General features: G+C 40.5%; 3 protein-coding genes across 18 annotated transcripts in view; 2 read left to right on the plus strand and 1 right to left on the minus strand.

Moving 5' to 3' along the window:
* The first annotated feature begins 516 nt into the window (after positions 1-516).
* azin1a (antizyme inhibitor 1a) lies at positions 517-12829 on the plus strand. Of its 4 annotated transcripts, none has more exons than XM_058376523.1 (12): positions 517-689; positions 3852-3974; positions 5544-5734; positions 5937-6110; positions 6342-6514; positions 6927-7061; positions 7393-7474; positions 7575-7649; positions 8644-8809; positions 9103-9218; positions 9991-10193; positions 10840-12829. In XM_058376523.1, exons 3-12 carry the CDS (start codon positions 5627-5629, stop codon positions 10952-10954), a joined length of 1347 nt encoding a protein of 448 aa, XP_058232506.1. In that variant the 5' UTR covers positions 517-689; positions 3852-3974; positions 5544-5626; the 3' UTR covers positions 10955-12829. The 4 variants fall into 4 exon arrangements, with proteins under 4 accessions (XP_058232506.1, XP_058232507.1, XP_058232504.1 ...); XM_058376524.1 differs by having other exon boundaries at positions 518-689; positions 3855-3974; XM_058376521.1 differs by lacking the exon at positions 517-689 and adding an exon at positions 2032-2251.
* Positions 12830-12952: 123 nt separating this feature from the next.
* On the minus strand, positions 12953-15375 carry klf10 (Kruppel like factor 10). Its single transcript, XM_058376526.1, has 3 exons — positions 15071-15375; positions 13478-14075; positions 12953-13230 (listed from the first exon to the last, which is right to left on the minus strand). Exons 1-3 carry the CDS (start codon positions 15116-15118, stop codon positions 12953-12955), a joined length of 924 nt encoding a protein of 307 aa, XP_058232509.1. The 5' UTR covers positions 15119-15375.
* A 5222-nt stretch (positions 15376-20597) lies between these two features.
* The window catches only part of ubr5 (ubiquitin protein ligase E3 component n-recognin 5), a 39962-nt gene continuing 37087 nt past the window's right edge, over positions 20598-23472 (plus strand). For all 13 annotated transcript variants that reach the window (XM_058376073.1, XM_058376074.1, XM_058376075.1 and 10 more), the window contains exon 1: positions 20598-20887. In XM_058376073.1, the coding sequence (XP_058232056.1) occupies positions 20826-20887 (62 nt within the window). In that variant the 5' untranslated portion in view covers positions 20598-20825. The remainder of the gene's footprint in view (positions 20888-23472) is intronic.

The following is a 23472-nucleotide window of genomic DNA, read 5'->3' on the forward strand; positions in this document are numbered from 1 at the left end:
TTTTGTTTATGCCGAACTTATTAAAGGCTGCGCACCAGAATACCAGATGACTGACGTTTATTTGTAACATAAATACTATGTATCTGCAGATATTACAGATAAACCAGATCATGTAAATTGTAAGAGTTTGCTGGTAAAAAAAAAATAAAATAAATTATGCATTAATTATGTATTTCATGTGTCATATGTCACAGAATATATGAGAATTTGTACACCAACTATACTATACAGGTACCATCAATAATAAAATATATAACAATGCCTGAACAAAAAATATATAAATGAATAGCAAGAAAAAGAGTGACTTTCATAACAGGGAATTTAAGGGAACTTCCTACAGAGAATGTAAAAATCACCACAATGTGATTCGACTTGTCACATAAAGATCATTAAATCACGAGACAGTAACAGTCTCACATTTGTTTCCTCTGTTTGTTTTTTTTCTCTCTTCATGAGACCCTTGGTGTTAGCGGTCATCACTCCTCCCTCAGAGCAGCTCTCAAATAAAGGAGCCGGATCTGTTTAGCTCATATGCTGGACACAGAGCCTCGAACTGAGAGATGTGCAGAAGAGCTTGCTGACTGGATTAGACAATATTTTTACATTCTAATCCTATACCAAAGAGTGCAGTGCAAGAAATATATCCTGAGTGTGGGAAACATGCATGTGAGAAAAATGGTATGCTGCAGGTAGGTGTTTCTGTCTATCTATCTATCTATCTATCTATCTATCTATCTATCTATCTATCTATCTATCTATCTATATATCTATCTATCTGTTTGTCTGACTATTTATCTATCTGTATGTCTGACTATCTATCTATCTATCTATCTATCTATCTATCTATCTATCTATCTATCTATCTATCTATCTATCTATCTATCTATCTATCTATCTATATATCTATCTATCTGTTTGTCTGACTATTTATCTATCTATCTGTATGTCTGACTATCTATCTATCTATCTATCTATCTATCTATCTATCTATCTATCTATCTATCTATCTATCTATCTATCTATCTGTTTGTCTGACTATTTATCTATCTGTATGTCTGACTATCTATCTATCTATCTATCTATCTATCTATCTATCTATCTATCTATCTATCTATCTATCTATCTATCTATCTATATCTTATCTATCTATATATCTATCTATCTGTTTGTCTGACTATTTATCTATCTATCTGTATGTCTGACTATCTATCTATCTATCTATCTATCTATCTATCTATCTATCTATCTATCTATCTGTTTGTCTGACTATTTATCTATCTGTATGTCTGACTATCTATCTATCTATCTATCTATCTATCTATCTATCTATCTATCTATCTATCTATCTATCTATATATATATATATATATATATATATATATATATATATATATATCTTATCTATCTATATATCTATCTATCTGTATGTCTATCTGTATGTCTGACTATCTATCTATCTGTTTGTCTATCTATCTATCTATCTATCTATCTATCTATCTATCTATCTATCCCTTTTCCCACCTGTAGCGTATAAATGTAATAGTATATATTTATAAGTGTGTTATATAAATGTCTAATTGCTTTTAAATTGATATTTATGTGCGCGCGCGCGCGCGTGTGTTACAAATATAAACAAATCATTCAATTATTATTATTCTGCCGATCTCCCCAAATACAAAACAAGAAACCTGATATTTTAAATTGAAAAATAATTAACATTGTTTTAACAAGACAGTAACGTGAAGACACGTATTTTTTAATGGCATGTAGTAGACCAGAGACTTTAGTAATTAAGTCTCAAATCGCATTATTGTGTACTAACTACTTGTTTACTTCAGGTAAATAAATCTATACAGTAGACACAGTGCGGGTAGTATTTATAATTTTTTTAAAAACGTAAACCCCGCCCCCTTTCACCGTAGGCCGCTTTGATATAGGCGTGCTTAGATTGGTTGACGTTAGGAATGTCATCTGATTGGCTTATACACACACGGAAAAAAAGGTGACCCCTCCCACTTTAATTTCTCAACGTCTAGGTTTAAAGGAAGTAGCTTCACTAGCATGCTAGGCGTGTTTCAGCTTCACCGCCCTTAATACTGATTATCTGCGTTCGGGTGCTGATCAATATAAAAACATATATGGCCGCCAGAATTCGCCGTTTTATCTCTATTAAAGGTGTACCCACTATTTTGTAAACATTCCGCCGAAAAAGAGAAGACGGTTTAACCCTTCCTCTGGGAATTTCTCTCGGGTAAGTAAGCTAAGCTAACCGACAGCTCTCGCACTCATGGGTGGAAATTAAGCCGTGTTGCTTCCTGTATTTATCGCAAAAAAAAAAAATTAGAAGGAATAAATGCTTAAAACGTATAAGGTCAGTTATATTTACGAACAAGAATATATATATATATATATATATATATATACACCTAAATAATTTAATGTATTGTGTTATTTTAAGGTGTGTATTTAGCTACCTAGCTTAGCGGTCATAGTGAACTAAGGTTATAACACTAACTCGATAAGTAGCTGGTTAGTTATATGGCTTGGTTTAACCTTGTCTATAAACTTGGATGTAATGTTTTGTTTGAGAAGCTGATTGTCCTTTCTGTCAAAACTCATAAATTTGGCTGTTGGCGTCATATCCGGTCAGCAGAGTGGCGCGTGCAAAAGAAAAATAACATACAAAGTACACGTTAAATTAACAATTAAGTACACGTTGACACATTACTCAGTGTTGCTGTGAATAGACACGTGTCTAAGTATTTTTACGACCTATTATCATCATCATCATCGTGTTTCACAACCCTATATATTCTATATTGGATGACTGCTTATAATGCGCATGCGCACTATCCGTTCCCATTTAAGTATTTGTTTTAATATTGGGTGCTGTAGATCAGTTTTAATTGTTGCATATCATCTGAAGTGCAAAAATGTGTATCTCTCGTCATTTTTTGCGTGGAACAAAGCTTCAGTCAAATAATTTTTAAGTATTAGACAAAGTCAATATCTCAGGACTAATTATAAGCAGGTATTTGGGTTGAATCTGGACCAGGCGATTGGATTCGACATGTTTTCTGAGCCCGTTCTACTGACACACATTATCGCGTGCTGTTTTACAGCAACAGCAGAAGCTTGCACAGTCATCTTATTAGATGTTCATATTGGATTAGTTTCAGATATCAGCTGATGGACAGCCACACAGATCTATTCCCATTATAAAAATGTTTTGCCATGAGCTTTCTGTTCTACAAATCTTGCTTGGAGATGAAGATTATGTGACGTGTAGCGTAGTTGCACCATAAACATTCGGAAGGCAAGTTATCAGAGACTATTGACACACACTGTTTGGCCATTTTGTGCTTGCAGTAATGAAGGAACATCTATGAAACCTTTGGTTTGTTGCATAAGTTTTCACCCACTTCAACTTACCAACATTTTGTAGTGTTTGAACTGATATGTAACTGGAATGAGATGACGGTATAATAAGTATAATGTTAACAAATAATTAAAGAAAAAAAAGCATAATTTGTGATTGCTGTGTTAAATTAGTTGCATTTGCATGCCATATACTTATTTAAATGCAATAACATAGAAGTTACTTGTTTATTATCTTGTAATAAATGTGTTGATTTTCTTTTGGCTTCAGTATTAAGGGCTGTTTTATTATTTGTAAACGTAGGTCATGCAATCCCAATTAAATCTCTCAGTTCAAGGGGGTGAATACTTTTGCAACTCACTGTACCATATCTTGTTTCCAAGCATTTGTTTTGGTGTTCGTTTTGTCCTAAGGGTATGCAAAGCTTCGCTTGCCATGGTATAACTCTTCATAATTGTTTCATTTTTTGCAGCAGCTTGTGACTCTTCAGACCTGCACAGGAGCGTGTGTGTGCCAGGAGCAGTCGGACTTCAACGCTGAGCCCCCTTGGGACCCTAGCTGATAACAGGAGGGGTCTGGCTATCGACCTTTCTCTGTAAGTCCAGTAGGCTGAACTGTGATGAACTAGAGTGAAGACATCACTCGGCATCACGCTGACAAGCCCAGTGATTCATTTAATGAGATTGTAAAACTGGAACGTAGCTTACACCCATATTTTTTCAAAATACCTACACTAAGAATGCAGACAGATCAAGTAAGCAGAAGAAAACTACTAAAAACTAATCGATACAGGTTTAGTGGATGTTGTGAAAGCTATTTCCAGCATCTCCAAAACTGCAGCTCTTGTGGTGTGTTCCCGGTCTACTGTGGTCAGTATCTATCAAAAGTGGTCCAAGGAACCGACGACAGGGTCATGGGCAGTCAAGGCTCATTGATGCACATAGGGAGTGAAGGCTGGCCCGTGTGATCCGATCAAACAGACGAGCTAATGTTGCTCAGATTGATGAAGAAGTTAATGCTGGTTCTGATAGAAAGGGGTCAGAATACACAGTGCAGGACGGGTCAGGGCTGTTTTCTCAGCAAAAGGGGGACCGACACAATATTAGGCAGGTGGTCATAATGTTATGCCTGGTCAGTGTATGATCAGTTAAAATATCTGACACGCTATTTAGGCCTAAATGTTTTTACACACATTTCAGGCATGTGCCGTAATCCCCATCGCTGAATTGGTTGCAACATAGTTGTGTCGTAATGCTAACAACAGTCTGCTCTGTAAGTACATCTGCAGGAGCAGCCTAAAGCCAACACACACAATTCTCAGAGCTAACCATGCTGGGAACCCAGCTGCTCTAATAACAAAAGCACAAAACAAACCACAAGTCTCAAAACACAGTTCACATCACTGTATATCCATTAACAAGAGGCACTGAATTACAAAGAGGTATTTGGCTCCACAAACACTCTGACGCTTATATAATATTTCAGCAGTCGGTCTCCTCTCATACTTTCAGTTTGTTGGACAAATAAAAACATAAAAGCATCAACATGGTGACCCTTTCTGTCTGGAAATGTTTATTTAACGTTTATCAAACGAGTTTGCATTATAAAAGACGGTCTTCTATTAAATGCCTTTGTATCATTAAATTTAGAAAGACAGGAAAAAAGGAGGTGAGCGAGGGAAAGACATGTCATGAATGTTAACAGAGAATTGTTTCATGGACGTTCCACCTTGCTGAATGTAACTATAAATGGACAGAAAGTATGTTAATATTCATTAATGAATGAATTGTACTTTTGAGGACAGATGGAAGACAATGTCATGCTGGTAAACGTCTCTGCTTTTATGCTGTGTGTTATGGAGCGTCACACCCACAATGCCATCGCTTATTTTCCTGACAGCACATGGCATCATGTTTCATTCCTTATTTAATGTTTTATGTTTATATTGTTTCGAAAACAGCCCATTAGGATCGTTTGAGCCGTTAGTATTGCTTTTTCTACAGTGCTGTGGGGTGATGTGATTATAAAGTGATTTATAGTGAAGTTTGCGGAATGAAACCTCACTATATACGAGTTATCACCAAGCTCACAGCAGTGTTCCTGCAACATCATCTTCAGATAAATGACCAGTCTAATGATTTGTTTTTGTTTTTTTTCTTTGCAGTGGATATCGCTAGGACCCAGGAGCTGTGAGGGCTTTGCTATATAGGTGACCTGCTTTATGACTGTGTTGTCCCGGGCTTGTGGATGAGGATGAAAGCAACGCTGGATGAATTGCTCTGTTCTGTCGAGCTGCTTGAAGGAGACACTGCTATTCTTGATGTGATTAACAAACACATCTTTGACCAAACTCAAGTGAGTAATGAGAGAACAGACTGATTTTTATTGTTTTGATGTAAACTTAAACAAGATGGACATATGATAAAACGCAAATCAAATTACACTAACCTCTCTGTGGACTCCATACGCTGCCATTTTGCCGTATTAAAAAGCAAACAATTTAGGTTTATTGGGGATTTAAAGCAGAGGGTTGACAGCATGCTCATTTCTCGTTTAGGCACAAAAGAGTGCGTTCTTTGTAGCGGATCTGGGTGCCATCGTCTGGCAGCAGATCCGATGGAAAACTCACATGGACCAGGTTCGGCCTTTCTACGACGTGAAGTGTAACAGCAGTGCTGTAGTAGTCGAGATCCTGGCTGCACTGGGAACCGGCTTTGTTTGCTCCAGCAAGGTAAGCTTGAATTTTTTTTTTTTTTTTCTCCATTAGGTCAATTGCTTTATGACACGAGTCGAGGTAATGAACGACTTCCGGTCACTATGGTGACCTTCAGCAAGGCGTTCGTGGAGTATAAATGCACATACAAATTAATACGACTCGTAACTCTGTTACAGGTAACTGTTCAGCAGCCGTATAAACACACCAAACAAGGCTTTTTAGGTGTGGTCTAATCATTTTTCACAGCACGAGTTGGAGTTAATAAAGAACTTCGGTGTCCCGGCTCAAGATGTCATCCTGGGTGGAGCCTGCAAGCAACTCTCGCTTATTAAATATGCTGCTAAACATGGCGTCCAGCTGCTGGTGTGTGACAACGAGGCTGAAATGAGGAAGATTGCTCGCTGTCACCCAAATGCAAAGTAAGAATCCGGATGCACCATTTGTCATGTAAATTTTCCTCAGTGGCCACATTTTACGTGTTAAAACGTGTTTTCGCCCTCAAGTAATTTCTTTGCATGATACAATGAAGTGTTCGTTTTGATGAGGAATAAAACACTTGGTAACAGTAACTTCGCTTCATGTCGGGTCGCATCACACTACCCTGTCTTTTCAAGTCTTTTCATTCCTCACCTAATACAGGTCTGAACAGTTTTGTCCATTTGAAGCTACTTGTGGACAGTGTATATGTCCTGCATACACATACACACACACACATACACAGTGTCCCAAGGCTTTCTTTTTTACTAACCTTTTTGACCTACGATTTTTTTTTTGTTCTGAGCGACTATACTCCCAGCATGCTTAGCTCTGAATCCTCTGTTTTGGCTTTAGGCTGCTGCTGCAGGTGTACACAGCAGGCTGTTGCGAGCACGATGAGACGGCCATGCCTTTCGGCTGCACGCTGAAGGACTGTAGGCACCTGCTGGAGTGCGCGAAGGAGCTCGGCCTGACCGTAACCGGCGTCAAGTGAGTCCCAAATGCGGATATTTTACAGTATTAAAGTGTATATGAAGCATGTGGCCATTAAGTCCAGCTGAAGAGCTTAAATAATAAAAGATTCAGGTCATAATTTGTTTTGAAAATGTATGAGATTTGCAAAAATAAATAAGCCTGCTTTCAAAGACAGCTGCGCTTGATCTGCCCGTCTACCGAGGTGGCCTCTCTTTCCAAATTAAACAAACCAGCAAAGTGATGATAATATGATCCGGTTCATGCTGAGTCATGATGCATTGTATAAATAATTGTCCCCACATGTCTCTGCATAGTAAGTGATAGATTTGTTTGTTTTCTGTTCCAGGTTTCATATCCCCAGCTGCTGCGCAGAGCCCGAGGCTTTCACTCATGCTGTGTCAGATGCACGCTGTGTGTTCGACATGGGGGTATATGTCGCTCTTTGTACTATGTTTTGTAAAGCGATAGTACATGTCTTGCTTTAGAAGCCTGTTTCGTATATAACTGTGTCTTTTATTTTGACTCTAGGCTGAACTTGGATATGCCATGAGTATTCTAGACGTCGGTGGAGGCTTCGATGGAGTCGAGGCTCAGTTAGAAAAGGTAACGTGTGTGTTTTAAGATTACTTTTTAAGGTAGATCCTCCAGGTAGAAAGCTGAGTGGAAAGTTTCAGGAAAAATGCTCCTCTCACTGGCTTAGAAGAACTGAGGGCATGAAGGCTTTATTATCTCCACACATACATTACAGCACAGTGGAATTCTTTTCTTCGCATATCCCAGCTGAGGAAGTTGGGGTCAGAGCACAGGGGCAGCTATGATACAGCGCCCCTGGAGCAAAGAGGGTTAAGGGCCTTGCTCAGTTGCCCAATAGTGGAGCTTGGTGGTGCCAGGGCTTGAACCCAGAGCCTCTGATCAACAACCCACAGCCTAAAGCGCTTCAGCCGTCACTGCCCTCAACAGTGCCACAGCAGCACCTACTGGACAAAAAGAGTTATATAAGCAATTAGGGTTAGGAAAATAATCAGCTATATGATAGCATGATGCAGCTGTCACCACCCTTCAGTTGGTTATTTAACAGCGTCTGTCCTTTTAGTTGTTGTATTTTCTTTATATCACGAGAAATGTTTATATTTTATATATATAATATATATATAATATTAATTGAAGTACATTTTTTCTCTATCCTTTTCATGCTTGAATATATTGTTCCATGAAGCAGGTTCCTGTTGTCACTTACATATAGCAGCTATAGATATTTGTTCCCTTTAACAGCCTTTCTTTTATTCTCTCTCTGTTAATAAGACTGAGCACATCAGTATAAACCTATGATTTCAATTACAGTCAGCATTACCGTTATAGAAAATTAATCACCACTCTCTGACCAATCAGATTCAAGAACACTTCAGCCCTGCAGGTATAAGATGCTATAATACCGCTTCAGCTTGATTTTTTTTCTCCTCTAGTGTTCGTATCTTAATGCGGGTGAATGCTATAATGTGCATTGTGTTTTGTTTTTTTTTTTGTTTGTTTGTTTTTCTTCTTCTCTTCAATTACAGGTTTGTTGTTTGAATTGGTTTGATTTGTTCCTCTGATGCAGGTGAACAGAGTGTTGAAGCCCATGCTGGACGCCTACTTCCCTCAGTCGACGGGCGTGTCCGTCATCGCCGAACCTGGAGCCTACTACGTGTCTGCTGCTTTCTCGCTGGCTGTGAGCGTCATCTCAAAGAAAATGGCAACTCAGAATGGCAATAATCACGCACAAGGTCAGTCCTGTGCAGAACCTTAAATAGGAGTTTCTTTCGACATCCCCTGAAGCTTTTTCTTTGACACGCAGATCCTACATGTAGTGATTATTGCCTATGACAAATCAAGAATTATTGCTGTCTTGATAATTAGGTTGCTAACATTACAGCGGTCACTCATCACCTCTCTTTAAAGCTTTTCACTTGGTCACTCCTGCCTCCCTCTCTCTTTTGGAAAATACATATGTTCGCTTTCCTCAAACAGGATAACTCGTATGTGTCTTTTTTTTTTTTTTTTTCCCTTTTCCTCTCAGATACGCTGTCTGGAATCGATGAGCCGGAGTTCACGTACTGTCTGAATGACGGCGTGTTTGGCTCCTTCGCCTATAAACTGTTGGAGGAATCTGTTCCTGTTCCATCTTTGCTCAAGGTGAAGCATTTTCATTTCCAGCTCTGATCCACTGACCTTAAGCCCTATTCAGACCGGATTAGTTTAACAGGGGGTTGTTGGTGCTATTATTTTTATTTATTTATTTGTTTGTTTTATTATCTCTGTGATAAAACTCGCATCTGGACAGCAATAAAATTACAACGGAGGTGTGAGTTTCTAGTGGGTTGTATTTTCTACGAAGCTGTAGGTTTGGTCATCTGATTCACAGCATCCAAGTGGTCAGAGAAGCACGTTTTGGGGGAGAACTCAATTTCCAGCAACAATTTGAAAACACAACAATAAAGGCCCCTTCCTGTTCTAACATGACTGGCCAGACCTCAACCTGATAGAACACCTTTGGGATGAATTAGAGCAGAGACTATAAGCTAGGTCTTCTTGTCCAGCATCAGTGCCTGACCTCACAAATGCGCTTCTAGGGGAATGGTCAAAAATTGAAGCTGTTATAGCTGCATAGGGTGGACCAATTCCATATTAAATTCATGTGCATGTAAAGGCAGACGTCCCAAAACGTTTGACAATATAAGTGTATATCTCGCCATTTAAGTCAGACAACAGATGAGTTTGGTGAAAAATAGTCATTTGGCCTGTAATTTTCTCAGACGAACCCTGAAGAAAACCCCAACATGTTTGAATAATCATTCCTGGATTTTCATACACCATGTTTTGATCATATGTTAGGAAACACCCAATTTGATTCATAATGTGCTGTGTCTGAAACGAGAGGAAATGTTCATCGTTGGTCATCTTGTAGGAGACCTCTGCCGAGGAGCCGCTCTTCTCCAGCAGTCTGTGGGGGAGCTCAAACGATGGTCTGGACCAGGTGCTGGAGTCCTGTCTTATCCCAGAGCTCAGTGTTGGAGACTGGCTGGTGTTTAACCACGTCGGAGCCAACAGTCTCAGAGTGATGGGAGAACCCACGCCGCTCGTACACTACATCATCTCTGCACAAGACTGGTAAGAGCTTTCAGTAGTAGGATGTTAAATGCTCAGGACTAATGAAAAATACATTTAGACATTTACTGGTCATTCTTTTTCTGTGTTATTATGCAACACACTATACAATGATCAGGCATAACATTATGACAGGTGAAGTGAACAACACTGATGATCTCCTCATCATGGCACCTGTGAGTGGGTGGGTTATATTAGGCAGCAAGTGAACATTTTGTCCTCAAAGTTGATGTGTTAGAAGCAGGAAAAATGGGCAAGTGTAAGGATTTGAGCGAGTTTGACGAAGGGCCAAATTGTGATGGCTAGACGACTGGATCAGAGCATCTCCAAAACTGCAGCTCTTGTGGGGTGTTCCCAGTCTGCAGTGGTCGGTATCTATCAAAAGTATCCTGTAAGTATGGGTCCTACCTCGCAACTTGCAGGACTTTAAGGATCTGCTGCTTGGATATTGGTGCCACAGCACACCTTCAGGGATCTAATGGAGTCCATACCACGACAGGTCAGGGCTGTTTTGGCAGCAAAATTGGGACAAACAATTAGGCAGGTGGTCATAACCTTATGCCTGATCAGCATATAGTGAGAATTTTTAGTTTTAATAAGTGTCATTTTTGCATGGACAAATTCTCTACAACTTGTTTTGTTTACACAGGTACGAGATTCAAAACTACGGCGTCATACTGGACACAGCCCTGAAGAACTTCTGTCTGGTCCCATGTTTTCAGAAGCCCAGTCTGAGCGAGAGCGCCATCTCCACTCCAGCTTAGCAAAACTGCTCTGGGGCCTAAGCAGCCTCACTGGCCAATTTAATTTAAAAATAAATAAATAAATAACCTTCTGGACTCTTATGGGACCAGAATACGATGATCAAGGTTTCAGAGAGGTTATTGGATCAAGAGGAAAAGCATTTATGATCATGTGTACATTGTCACGATAGGGTTTAGTCGTTTGCAGGATTGATGGTTAGTGCTGTTTACAAACCTGCTAGAGTATTTAATTCAGTTTTATAAGTATACAAAACAGGCATATATGTAATAATATTTCCTTCAGGATAAAGTTGGGTTTTTATTTATTGAAATTCAAAGCCTTAGCTTTTTTAAGAGCCATGTATTTTATGATCCTGGTGTTTTTAGAAGCCAGCAGGTGGCAGTGCAGTCTGCTATTCTTAGATTTATTTGGGTCCAAGTCGCTGCTCCGATACTGTTCTTAAAGCACACGTGGTGATTCCCCCATTTCCTTTTAGATGATTTTCTTGCTGGTGTCTTAGGAAATTGGCGCACTTACGTCTTTATTAAATAGCTCCCTTAGAAACATATTGTTGACCAGGCTGACCTAATCCTCTATATATATCACTATCTTCAGGCTGGGTTAATGTTACTGATTAACACTGTCTACATCTGACAGCTGGTCACGATTTAATTCACGAGATGATTGTTGGACTAGTGTGTGTCAAAAGCAATATCGGAACGCAAATGGTCAGTGGGAAGATATATTCCTATTATACATCTTATCTTATACTGTCTATCCATGAAGTTTTAGGACCTTGGAGAGCAACGATACTGTGAAAATGAAAACGTTTTTTTATTGTCCTAGAACTGCGATATTGAATACAATTGCATGGCTTCAATTGAGCAAGGTGGCAAAGCAGATGAATTCCCCTTTATCGTCCTGTTTTCCATGTGAAGCTTCTAGGCATGTGCTGGTTTTAAATGTTCATATCACCATCACTTAAAGCCATATTTGTATGAATCTCCATTCTTAAATAATGCAGTTGCATGAAAAAATAAAAATAGGCCTTGTGTCTGAAGTTTGCTCCTTTAAGGCTAGTTCATGTTAAAAGCATATCTTTGCGTATTCCTGTGATCTCCCGAAACTGCAGAACACCACCATGTGTGAACCAGAAGAAATGAAATTCTCCAGCTTTCCCACCGTGTCACGTTTAAATAGAATTACAGCTGGCACTGAGACGTTTAAAGCCCCAACAGTGTCAATGAACCATGAGGAATGGGGGGAAGAAAACAATTTAATGTCGCTGTTTCTGCAGGTCGGAATCAGCGTTTATTTATTATCTGTGCTAATTCTTGTTCATTTTATCTTCAAGCTATAAAGTATATATTGCTACCAAACTGGGATGAGCTTATAGCTGGAGCAAACTTTATACGTTTCACTTCAGGTCCTTCTTGCAGCTAACATGCCTCCCATCATATTGTACTCATTACATAGCATTATAAACATGTTATAAAACCTCATGTTGTCAAGGACTTGTCCAAAATAGAATATTCACTAGGCTGTTCTTGTTCTAAGGAGCTTCCTTCAGATTGAAACGCAGTCATAGAGACAATATATTGTCCAGGATAACGTTTATTCATGTTGCATATTGAGACATGGTCCACACATGCCTAGAAGCTTTTGATTGTATGTTGATTATATATATGTGTATGTATGTATGTGCCGTTGGGTGTGCTAAAGAAAGTGCTACATGGTCTCTGTAAGTGCTTTTGGTAAAGTCGGGATGGCCAAACGGCCCAGTTTACTGAAACAAAGTCGAGTGTCATTTTGAAAGATGAAGTAATTCCTCAGAACGGGAAATGTAACACGTTGGTCGGTTTGGCAATACACTGTCAGTAAATGATTGTGCTCAAGTGTGTGTTTATTTCTTTACACTAACAAGATCTAATGATGCTTTTAATGCTTGCACATGACTAAACATACTGTATAAAGTGCATTGTTGCCCAGTAACTAGTCCTAACATGAGCATCCATGATTCAGACTTGCGGTTTGATTGTGATGGGAAGGAGAGCTCGAGCTCCTGCGTTGAAGCCTCCAAGCCGACTGATTTGTGTCTGCCATGCCGGAGCTCTCTTGGCCACATAATGGCGACGCTTGTGTTTAGCAAGGTGGTCGCTGCGTGTAAAGCGAAGGTGGCATGTGGAGCAGGTGAAGCGCTTCTCCCCTGTGTGAGTGCGCCTGTGGCGGGACAGTTCATCTGAACGGGAGAATCGCCATTCACAGCCCTCCCACAGACACCTAAACGGCTTCTCACCTGTGGGAATGAGACGGAGATGTTCAGCAGTGATGCATGGATTGAACTAGGTTCCCTACGCCGTTAAAGGAACAGCCCGGAAGATGAAATGTGGACAGTGACCTTCTACTGTTTGCTTTGTTAGTTACACACTGAAACTACAAGGCTGACGAATAATTACATTTTTGGCATTTAATAATCAACTATCCTTCATTTAATGTTTAATATCTGTATTAGCAGCCATTCAGGAGATTACGTCTTCCCTCACCTGTGTGTGTGCGCAGGTGTGCTTTCAGGTGAGAGCTTTTCAGATACGTTTTTCCACAGTCAGCGTGGGGGCAGATGTGGCAACGGTCCTGTGGCGAGTTCTTCACTATGGGGCTGATGGCAGTGACCTTTGAACCTTTACTTGTTATCACCAGAGGCTGTGTGTGAGACTTTGGAAGCACCAGTACCATAGTGGGGACGTGAGAGGCTACTAAAGCTGGTGGATTAACCGTGGACGGAGCCGGTGTGCCGATCACTGTATATGGAAGCATCTGGAACAGTGCTACAGATGATGCTGTGGTGGGACAAGCGGAAAGCATCCTGATGACGCCAGGCGGAGTTGTGGAGGCAGAGGTGAAGTAGTTAGAGTTCAGATGTTTACTTAAAAGATTTACTTCAGAGTGGCTGTCGCTAGGTCCATTGCATAGGCTCTGAATGGTGCTGATGGTGCAGGGTTTGGGGCTGAATGTCTCTGGGGAAGGATGAGGCAGGGGATCAGATGTATGACGGATCACGCTGATGGCCTGGAAACGAGGTGATTCACTCAGGCTCGGGTCTGCTGATGAAGCACTGTGTGTTTCCATCTTGCACTGAAGGGGCTGTTAAAGAAGAAAAATAGATATACACCGATCAGGCCTAACAGTATGCTGGTCCCTCTTTTGCTGCCAAAACAGTCCTGACCCATCATGAACAGAGTATTCGGACACCTTTCTATCAGAACCAGCATTAACTTCTTCAGCAGTTTGAGCAACAGTAGCTCGTCTGTTGGATCGGATCACACGGGCCAGCCTTCTCTCCCCACGTGCATCACTGAGCCTTGGCCGCCCATGACCCTGTCACCGGTTCACCACTGTTCCTTCCTTGGACCACTTTTGATAGATACTGACCACTGCAGACCGGGAACACCCCACAAGAGCTGCAGTTTTGGAGATGCTCTGATCCAGTGGTCTAGCCATCACAATTTGACCCTTCATCAAACTCACTCAAATCCTTACACTTGTCCATTTTTCCTGCTTCTAACATCAACTTTGAGGACAAGATGGTCACTTGCTGCCCAATATATCCCACCCAATAACAGGTGCCATGATGAGGAGATAATCAGCGTTATTCACTTGATCACCTGGTCATAATGTTATGCCTGATCTGTGTATAGATCGTTTAACAAGTTCCTTTTAATTATCCTAATTTACGTACAGAGGTACATTATTTAAAAAAATCCCATTCATTATATTCAAGTAAGCAGTATATAAATTTTTAACTTTTCATCATCTATAATGTAATGTAAAAAAAAATGTTGTGTAGTAAACTAGTTATAAAAATAGCTGATTAAGCCAGTGGATTCATTCAATCTGGCAACCCACAATCTGGCAACCCAAACTCTGACAACTATCACTAAAATAGTGGTGCGCATTAGTTTGCGAGCACTATTCTAACCTACTCTTTTAGTACGTAAGATTCAGTATGTAAGATTTGAACATATATTTGAGTAATAAGGGAATAACATTACAACATTAGCCCGATTGTGTGATTAGATCATTAGACAAAAAGCAAGGGTTTTCCGGCTCCATATAAAACATGCTAACAGGCTACTTACATAATTTAGGAGAGATGGCACGCGCGGAGGTTCACTCATTGTAGCCATAACAGCAAACTCTGAGACTCTGTTTTATTTCCAAAGCTCACAAATATGAATAAACGTGCGTGCTAAAGAAAAATTAAGTGTTAAATAATTGCTCATTTAAGTTGCTGTTATATTGGTCAGACTCATTTAGTCATTTCAAACATATGTGTCGGACACGGGTCGCATTTCGACCAATCGCGATAAAGGAATTTACCAACGTTAACCAATAAGAAATGTCACCGCACGTGATCGGGGGCGTGAAACCGGCGTGATACACAGCATTCCAAAAACGTGAAAGCATGCGCGAGCCACCCTAGCTGAAAAACCCCGTCCGTGTGTTGCCAGATTGAGTTTCCTTCATGCATCTAAAAATTGTTTAATGAGGCGTAAATTTACCTCAGGATTTTTTTACTTTTACATTCACTGTCCAAAGGGTGTCTATTTACTCTATTAAATCACAATCAGGTGCTCACAGTTTGGCTCGATTAGGAGAAAACATGTGTTCGGGTTTCTGAATCAATCTGGCAACCCCATATGCAGTACACTTGTACCCATTTGGCTGGCTGTCAAGTGTTCATCTTGCCATCATGACATGACATTTTCTGCCCTACTGTAATACTAAACCTGTTTGGAATTGTTGGTATTTCTATATAAACACACAAGATGAGGTGTGTTCGGTCTTATCTAAAATAAAGAGACGGTTTGGGTGCAGATTGTTATTTCAATCAACCACCTGTTTAATCAGTTCATCTTGACTTCCAGTAGAAACAGGTGTGGTTTCCGGGTGGTTGGAATGAACGTCTTCACCCACGCTGACCCTTTCCAGATAAGATCAGACCAACCTGCATAAAATCAATCATAACCATTACAACATGAATTACATCATTAAACATCCCCAAAGCATGCTGGCTTTATCTGAAGGGCTGCTCGTGTACTTGTCCAGTTCCTTGTAATCTAGTGACACAGATGATCACATCTCGAGGATTTTTTATCCGATCGTGTGATCCGTTCTGAAGTGATCCTGATTAAACTATTCTGAACAGGAGACCCTAATAGTTCACCAGCAAATAAATCCGGCAGAGTTCCTGTAATCACCCAGAAACAGGTTCTTTTACAATAACAGCACGTCCTGAAACGTTTTATTCATCTTGTACCACAGCAATCTGTCAACGATTTTTACTTAGTTATGAATGACTGTGCATACACATACAGGAAGTTGCTGTTATTACTTAAACTGGAACAGTTCTTAACAACCGTTCCCTCCCTGGCCTCTACTTTTTAAGTAAATAAGATGGCATGTTGCAGAGACACCACAAAGAGAAAATTCTGTCCTGAAAACTTTCCAGTGGTGATGTGATTACACTGGAGACCATAAATATTAAATATAAACTTATAAACTTTTTTTGTGATTATTATTAGCTTTATATTGTCCCTGGTGGTCCAGCAGCAGGATCCTGAACTTTCACAAATGCCACAGGTTCGATTCCCAGGCAGGGAACCAACACAGCCTGGAAAAATGGTTTGAGGTTTGTGTAAAACCTGTGCCAAAATAAAGAATGCACGGATCAGATGATCCGCTGTGGTGACCCTGAACAGCCAAAGGGGGCAGACAAAGGACAACTTTATTCTTAGATTAATATGGACCATCCTCCATACAAATCATTCTGAAGGAGAAACAACAGCTTACACTATATTGCCAAAAGTTTTGGGACACCCCTCTAAATCATCGAATTCAGGTGTTGTTTTATAGGGGTTGGGTTCGGCCCCTTAGTTCCAGTGAAAGGAATTCTTAATGCTTCAGCATACCAAGACATTTTGGACAATTTCATGCTCCCGACTTTGTGGGAACAGTTTGGGGATGACCCCTTCCTGTTCCGACATGACTGTGCACCAGTGCACAAAGCAAGGTCCATAAAGACATGGATGAGTGAGTTTGCACAGAGTACTGACCTCAACCTGATAGAACACCTTTGGGATGAATTAGAGCGGAGACTGTGAGCCAGGTCTGTTCTTCCAACATCAGTGCCTGACCTCCCAAATGTGGTTCTAGTGGAATGGTCAAAAAAATGTCCATAAACACACTCCTAAACCTTGTGGAAAGTCTTCCCAGAAGAGTTGAAGCTGCTATAGCTGCGAAGGGCGGGCCAACTCCATATATGTCCCAAAATTTTCAGAAATATAGTGTATTCCAGCAAGTGCATAAACACAAACCTGCTTCACTCATTTATCTGGATAGTTGAGGTCCACACTAGCTTCAAAGTACAGTCTGACACGGGTTGTTTACCTCAACAGACTATTCAGGTGTCTTACTGTAAAGTGTGTATAATTTGCAGGAAGTAGGGCATATTCATCATCACTTCAGAAGAAACTGCAACACACACACACACACACACAAACACACACAGTGCATACCTCACACTCTCACCTATTTAGAATATATTCCACCAGAGGGAGCTTTTACTCAAGTTGCTCATTGATGGTGGAGACAGGTAGTGTTGGTCAAGCTCAAGTTTTGTGTCAATTTTATTTTTAATAAATCATACTTCTCATAAAGGGGTATAGTAGCTTAGTGGTTGGCGTATTTGCCTCACACCTCTATGGTTGCTGCCTCCACCCTGTGTGTGTGTGCATGGTTTCCTCATGCTTCAGAGGTTTCCTCCAGGTACTCCGGTTTCCTAACCCAGTCTAAAGACATGCTTTGTAGGTTGACAGGCATGTCTAAATTGTCTGTAGTGTATGAATTGGTGTTTGTGTATGTGTATGTGTTTGTGTGTGTGTGTGAGATTGGCACCCTGTCTAGGTTGTCCCCAACCTTGTGCCTCGAGTCCCTTGGGATAGACTGAGTCCCTGTAACCATGTATAGGATAAGCAGTACAGTACATGGATAGATACTTGTAATAGTCTTTATTTTTTATTAAAATTATGTTCCATTCCTACTTAAATAACTACATAAAAACAAAGATGGAGTTTCACTGTGTTATATTGGGATCTTTTTTATGCCATGTTTTTTGGCGGGGCTAAATATCATTTTTTAGGTTTTACAAAGCAGAACAACACAGCATTAGTAAGAAATAATAAAAGTTATAGACACATTTTATATAAGATATAGTAAAAAATGAGAGATAAAAAATAAAAATAAAATAGTAAAATAAACAAAAAGAAATAAAAAATAAAAATAAATCCCTGTCAACTTACATTTAAGTGTTGTCTGTAATAGATAAATAATTAGCACTCAGCTAATCCGAGAAAGTCATGTTAGTCCAAGGAGGGTAAAAAAGGGCCCCATATTTTCCCAAATGCATTAGGAGAGTGGCGAAATATCATTTATTTTGCAATAGTATCAAATCTAATCAATGACCTTTGGTTTACTGTAATGATGAAAAAATCCCACTATCACCCAAATGATAATGGGTTTTGTGTTTGGTTCCTCAGAGAGATTTTTACAGCTGACTCATGTTGACTCATGACATGTGAAACCTTTTTTTGTGACAGTGTCTGTTTTGGAAAGTGATACACTCGGTTCAGACCTAACTTTTTCAGAGCCTTAATACAGTTTTTTTGGGCTCATCTCAGACAGATACACTATATTGCCAAAAGTTTTGGGACATCTGCCTTTAAATGCATATGAATGTAATATGGAGTTGTCCCGCCCTTTGCAGCTATAACAGCTTCAACTCTTCTGGGAAGGTTTAGGAGTGTGTTTATGGGAATTTTTGACCATTCCTCTAGAAGTGCATTTGGGAGGTTCAGCACTAATATTGGACAAGAAGCACTGGCTCGCAGTCTCTGGTCTAATTCATCCCAAAGGTGTTGAGGTCAGGACTCTGTGCAGGCCAGTCAAGTTCCTCCACACCACACTCGCTCATCCATGTCTTTACGGACCTTGCTTTGTGCACTGGTGTGCAGTCATGTTGGAATAGGAAGGGGAAACTGTTCCCACAAAGCTGGGAGCATTTGTCCAAAATGTCTTGGTATGCTGAAGCATTAAGAGTTCCTTCCACTGAGCCCAACACCCGAAAAACAACACCTGAATTCAATGATTTGGAGGGGTGTCCCAAGACTTTTGGCAATATAGTGTACTCGATTGATCCCATGAGGGAAATTCATGTGTCTTCACTCCTTGGCTAAAGTACTTTTTTTAGCTTGGGAATGAAAATGAGCGCAAAAACTTGTATTAAGGCTCTGTATAAAGTGCTTGCTTCTCATCATCATCATCATCATCATCATCAGCGTGTTCTTGTTATTCATATCGTTCGAAGGAACCACAGATGTTCCACGGGGTGTATGAACTTCTCTAGAATTTTCTAAATACTCATCATATTCTCATTTACTAAAAGGTTTGAGCAATTACCTGGATTCGGAGTGGTTGTTGGCTTATTTAACTACATTTCGCATTAACATCCTCAATCACACACAGCTGCTGTGGGTTTTTTCTTTAATGCGTACACACACACACACATTGGTGAAGTTTGACATGTGAACACCAGAGTCTTCTTCTTCTTCTTCTTCTTTCAGCTTTTCCCTTCAGGGGTGGCCACAGCGAATCATCTCTCATCTTCTGCATCCTCAGCACTTAGCTTCATATCCTCATTCATTCCATCCATATACCTCCTCTTTGGCCTTCCTCTTTTCCTCCTGCCTGGCAGCTCCATGTCCAACATTCTCCTACCAATATACTCACTCTCCCTCCTCTGAACATGTCCAAACCATCTTAATCTGGCCTCACCCTAACTTTGTATTTGTGTACACTATCCTCCTACAACCTGGCGTCCACATACGTGGACGTCACATTTTTGGTTATGTGCACCATAAAAATAAATTCTTTGTAACTGGAACCTGTTGTACACAAAGAAGTGGCTTCATGTTCAAATTAATATAATATCTGATTATTATATTTATTGGCTCCTCCTAACCCCCAAATAGGTAGAAGAAATCTAAAATGCAAGCTCAGGTCTTAGGAGGCTATGATAAAAAAAAGATGCAAAATGCATCTTCCTGGTAAGAATCATCATGACACAAGCATTCTTTTTTTTATCAGTGTTCCCAGAACACCATTAAAAACATCCAGACAGACTTCACTGGGTTTCGAGTAGGTCACGTGCAATGTGATTATTGAGACATTGTGCTGTTACAGAATGTTAGCATGATCAGCACGTGAAAATGATGATACTATGGCGCTGATCGCTTTTATTAAAGAGGTTCCTAGCTACACTTACACTACAGGATGCACAACATAAATACGTACCAAAAAAAACCCCATCCAAGCACATGGTTTTATCAGGTTCTCCCTTTTCATCCTCGCCTTATTATCCTGCAAAATCACCCAATCCGCTTCCTTATAACGTTTTTCTCCCTTCAGTTTCGTCCAATCGGCATCAGAAATGCGGTCCACTTATAGGCGGGACTAGCGAATATTAACCAATCAAACGCGCAGAAGAGTCAACTCAAGGCGTTGCTATTCCGGACCGGAAACGCGATGTATGTATGTGAGTGTGTGTGCGTGCGCGCGAGGGGGGGGTGGAATAACGAAGCAGCTCGAGTCGGTAGAAGTTAAGATGGCGGCATGTGGATTGTTGTAGGAGCTTGTTGGATGTTTCGGCTCTGGATTTTTGTCACGCTCGGAGAGAGTTTGTAATGAAAGAAAACGCGGCCAGACTTAGCAAAGTGTTCAAAGACCCATATAGACAGACAATCCCCCCGTGTTTCTAGGTTATTTCGGATTTAAATCATGACCTCTATCCACTTCGTTGTGCACCCGTTACCCGGGACCGAGGACCAGCTCAATGACAGGTAAATTCGGGCAAACAAAAATCAATACGTGTAAACCAGAAAGGGTGTGGTGCTTAAAAATATCACCCCAAAGGTCCAAAACACATCTGACCGGACTTTGTGTTGTTTATTAATGTGTCCGAATTTGTGTTTTTTTTTAAAATAAAAAAAAGGCAAGAAGGCGCAGCTGGGTCTAAATCGTTGTCGCGGCAGAGATGCTAAACACAGCTAGCAAAAGAAACGCGCAAAGCTTAAGCTAAGCTAACTGGAATGATTGGACAATGCGGGTTGGGGGATGGGGAGGAGGAAAGAAGGAGGAGGAGGAGGGGGGGGAAAGAGATGTGAACGCAAATAAAACGAGTTTATACGACGGAAGAAATGTCGATTACGGATTCATCTCATCGGTATCTCTCCGGGGTGTTGACGCGAACCGTCCAGCTTGATCTAGCGGAATTAGAGAATCGCTCGGCGGCGGTTGTGGCCACTGGACGCCATGCACACACATACATAAATATATATATATATATATGTATATATAAATAATAATGTTAGTGGCGAGTAAGCTCGCGAGCGTTACCCTTTTTGTTTACTAAAATGGTCGTGCACAAAGTGTGCGTGAATATAATTCATATCGTCGTGTTTGCGTGGCGTCGCCGAGATAGAATTGACCCGAAGCTGGTTAGGTAACTAGTTAGCTTAGCATAGGCGAGACATGTTAATGGCCCTGAGGGTGAGAGGAGTTTATATTTGGTTCACAACTCCACCATGTTATTTTCGTAATCCTGGCTTAAAAACACATTTTCTTCCCCTCCCCATTTCTTTCTTTTAAGTTTGCTTTTCGTTGTTTATACGCGTGTTGTCGGTGTTTAGTTATATATCCCCATGACAGGAGAAACAGCTGCCTTCTCGGTTCAACGGAAAAAAATTACGTCACGAGGGCCGGCAGGTGACGTCATGGGCCTATTAACGAGTTGTATATTAATTGGATATGCGATGCATAACGATGTAGATCTGGAATATGTCGTCTTACGTGTAAAGAAATACATCCAGTGGTGTCACCAAGGTTTGGTGCTGGAAGCAGTTAGTGTTGCGTCATTAGTGTAAAGCTGTGAAGTCTTATAACACAACAGTTGTAATGGGTGCATTTTACCGGTTTGTTGCTAGGTTTAATTTGTCTGGATCGTCTCAGAGAGACCAGTTCCTGATGAGCATCACCGGCCTATCTCTCTTTAGTCATTTTACGCAAAAATCCTGTGTCCTGAAAACGTATGGGTGCCAATAAACATGGCAAAGCACCGTGACGTTCGTTAAAAAGTACTTACAAGTGAGATTTGTTCGGTAAGATGTAAAATGAATCTCAGCCGAACGACTTTTGCGATATCAGCATTTTACTTTGTTGAACACTTCTGAGTTTGTTTAAACTAGTCTTGGATTATGTGGAGCATCTGCAGGACAAGTTCCTGTGTATAGACGGTTACTATAGAAACAATGGCGTACTGGAGGGAGCACATTAATATTAACCTGCTGTTCACGGTACTTTCCTGACCAAACATTCAATCTGTAACAGCATCATCCAAAGTATTTTATTTCTTTTACACGACAGTTTAGACTTTATTGATGACTGACACGTCTTACACTGTATTGGCAAAAGTTTTGGGACACCTCTCTAAATCATTGAATTCAGGGGTTGGGCTCGGCCCTTTAGTTCCAGCCAAAGGAACTCTTAATGCTTCAGCATACCAAGACATTTTGGACAATTTCATGCCCCCAACTTTGTGGGAACAGTTTGGGGATGACCCCTTCCTGTTCCAACATGACTGCACACCAGTGCATAAAGCAAGGTCCATAAAGACATGGATGATCAGGTTTGGTGTGGAGGAACTTCGGAGTCCTGACCTCAACCTGATAGAATGCCTTTGTGTCTAGTGGAATGGTCAAAAATTTTCATAAACACACTCCTAAACCTTGTGGAAAACCTTCCCAGAAGACCTGAAGCTGTTATAGCTGCAAAGGGCAGGCCAACTCCATATTACATTCATGTGCATGACAGACATCCCAAAACGTTTGGTAATATAGTGTACGTCTTATCCATTTTTTGTTTTGTTTATTCTCAACACTCATCTTCACCCGAACGTATCAGACTCGAAAATGCAGTGGTCATTATACAGCCAGCGATGAAACAACTAAATGAAACTTAGGCTACGTCTCCACTAATCTGGATAAATTTGACAATTGCTTTTTCGTCTAAAAACTGTCTGCGTCCACGTTATCGTTTTCACTCGTTTCCCAAAAGTTGGTCATTCACACCGAAACATCTGAAAACGATTACGTCCCTGTACTGCGCATGAGTAAAATGTAAGACTCTTCGTCCTGTGTCATTTCCGCCTGGTGTTTATTTTCCGGCTCTTTGAAACGTTGCGGAAACATGTCGAGGGAAAAAGCACCGGGTTTTTAAAATGGACCAACGGTGAGGTGGAATTGTTGCTGCGAGTAACACAGGAGTATAAAGTTTCAAAAGGCGAGCGAGAATGTAGACTTCTTCATAGTTGAATTGGTCACTTGACTAAAAATACGTCATCGTTTTTGAAAGCCTCACAGTTTTCAGT

The sequence above is a fragment of the Hemibagrus wyckioides genome, linkage group LG23, assembly GCF_019097595.1.
Source record: "Hemibagrus wyckioides isolate EC202008001 linkage group LG23, SWU_Hwy_1.0, whole genome shotgun sequence".
NCBI classification, from domain to species: Eukaryota; Metazoa; Chordata; class Actinopteri; order Siluriformes; family Bagridae; genus Hemibagrus; species Hemibagrus wyckioides.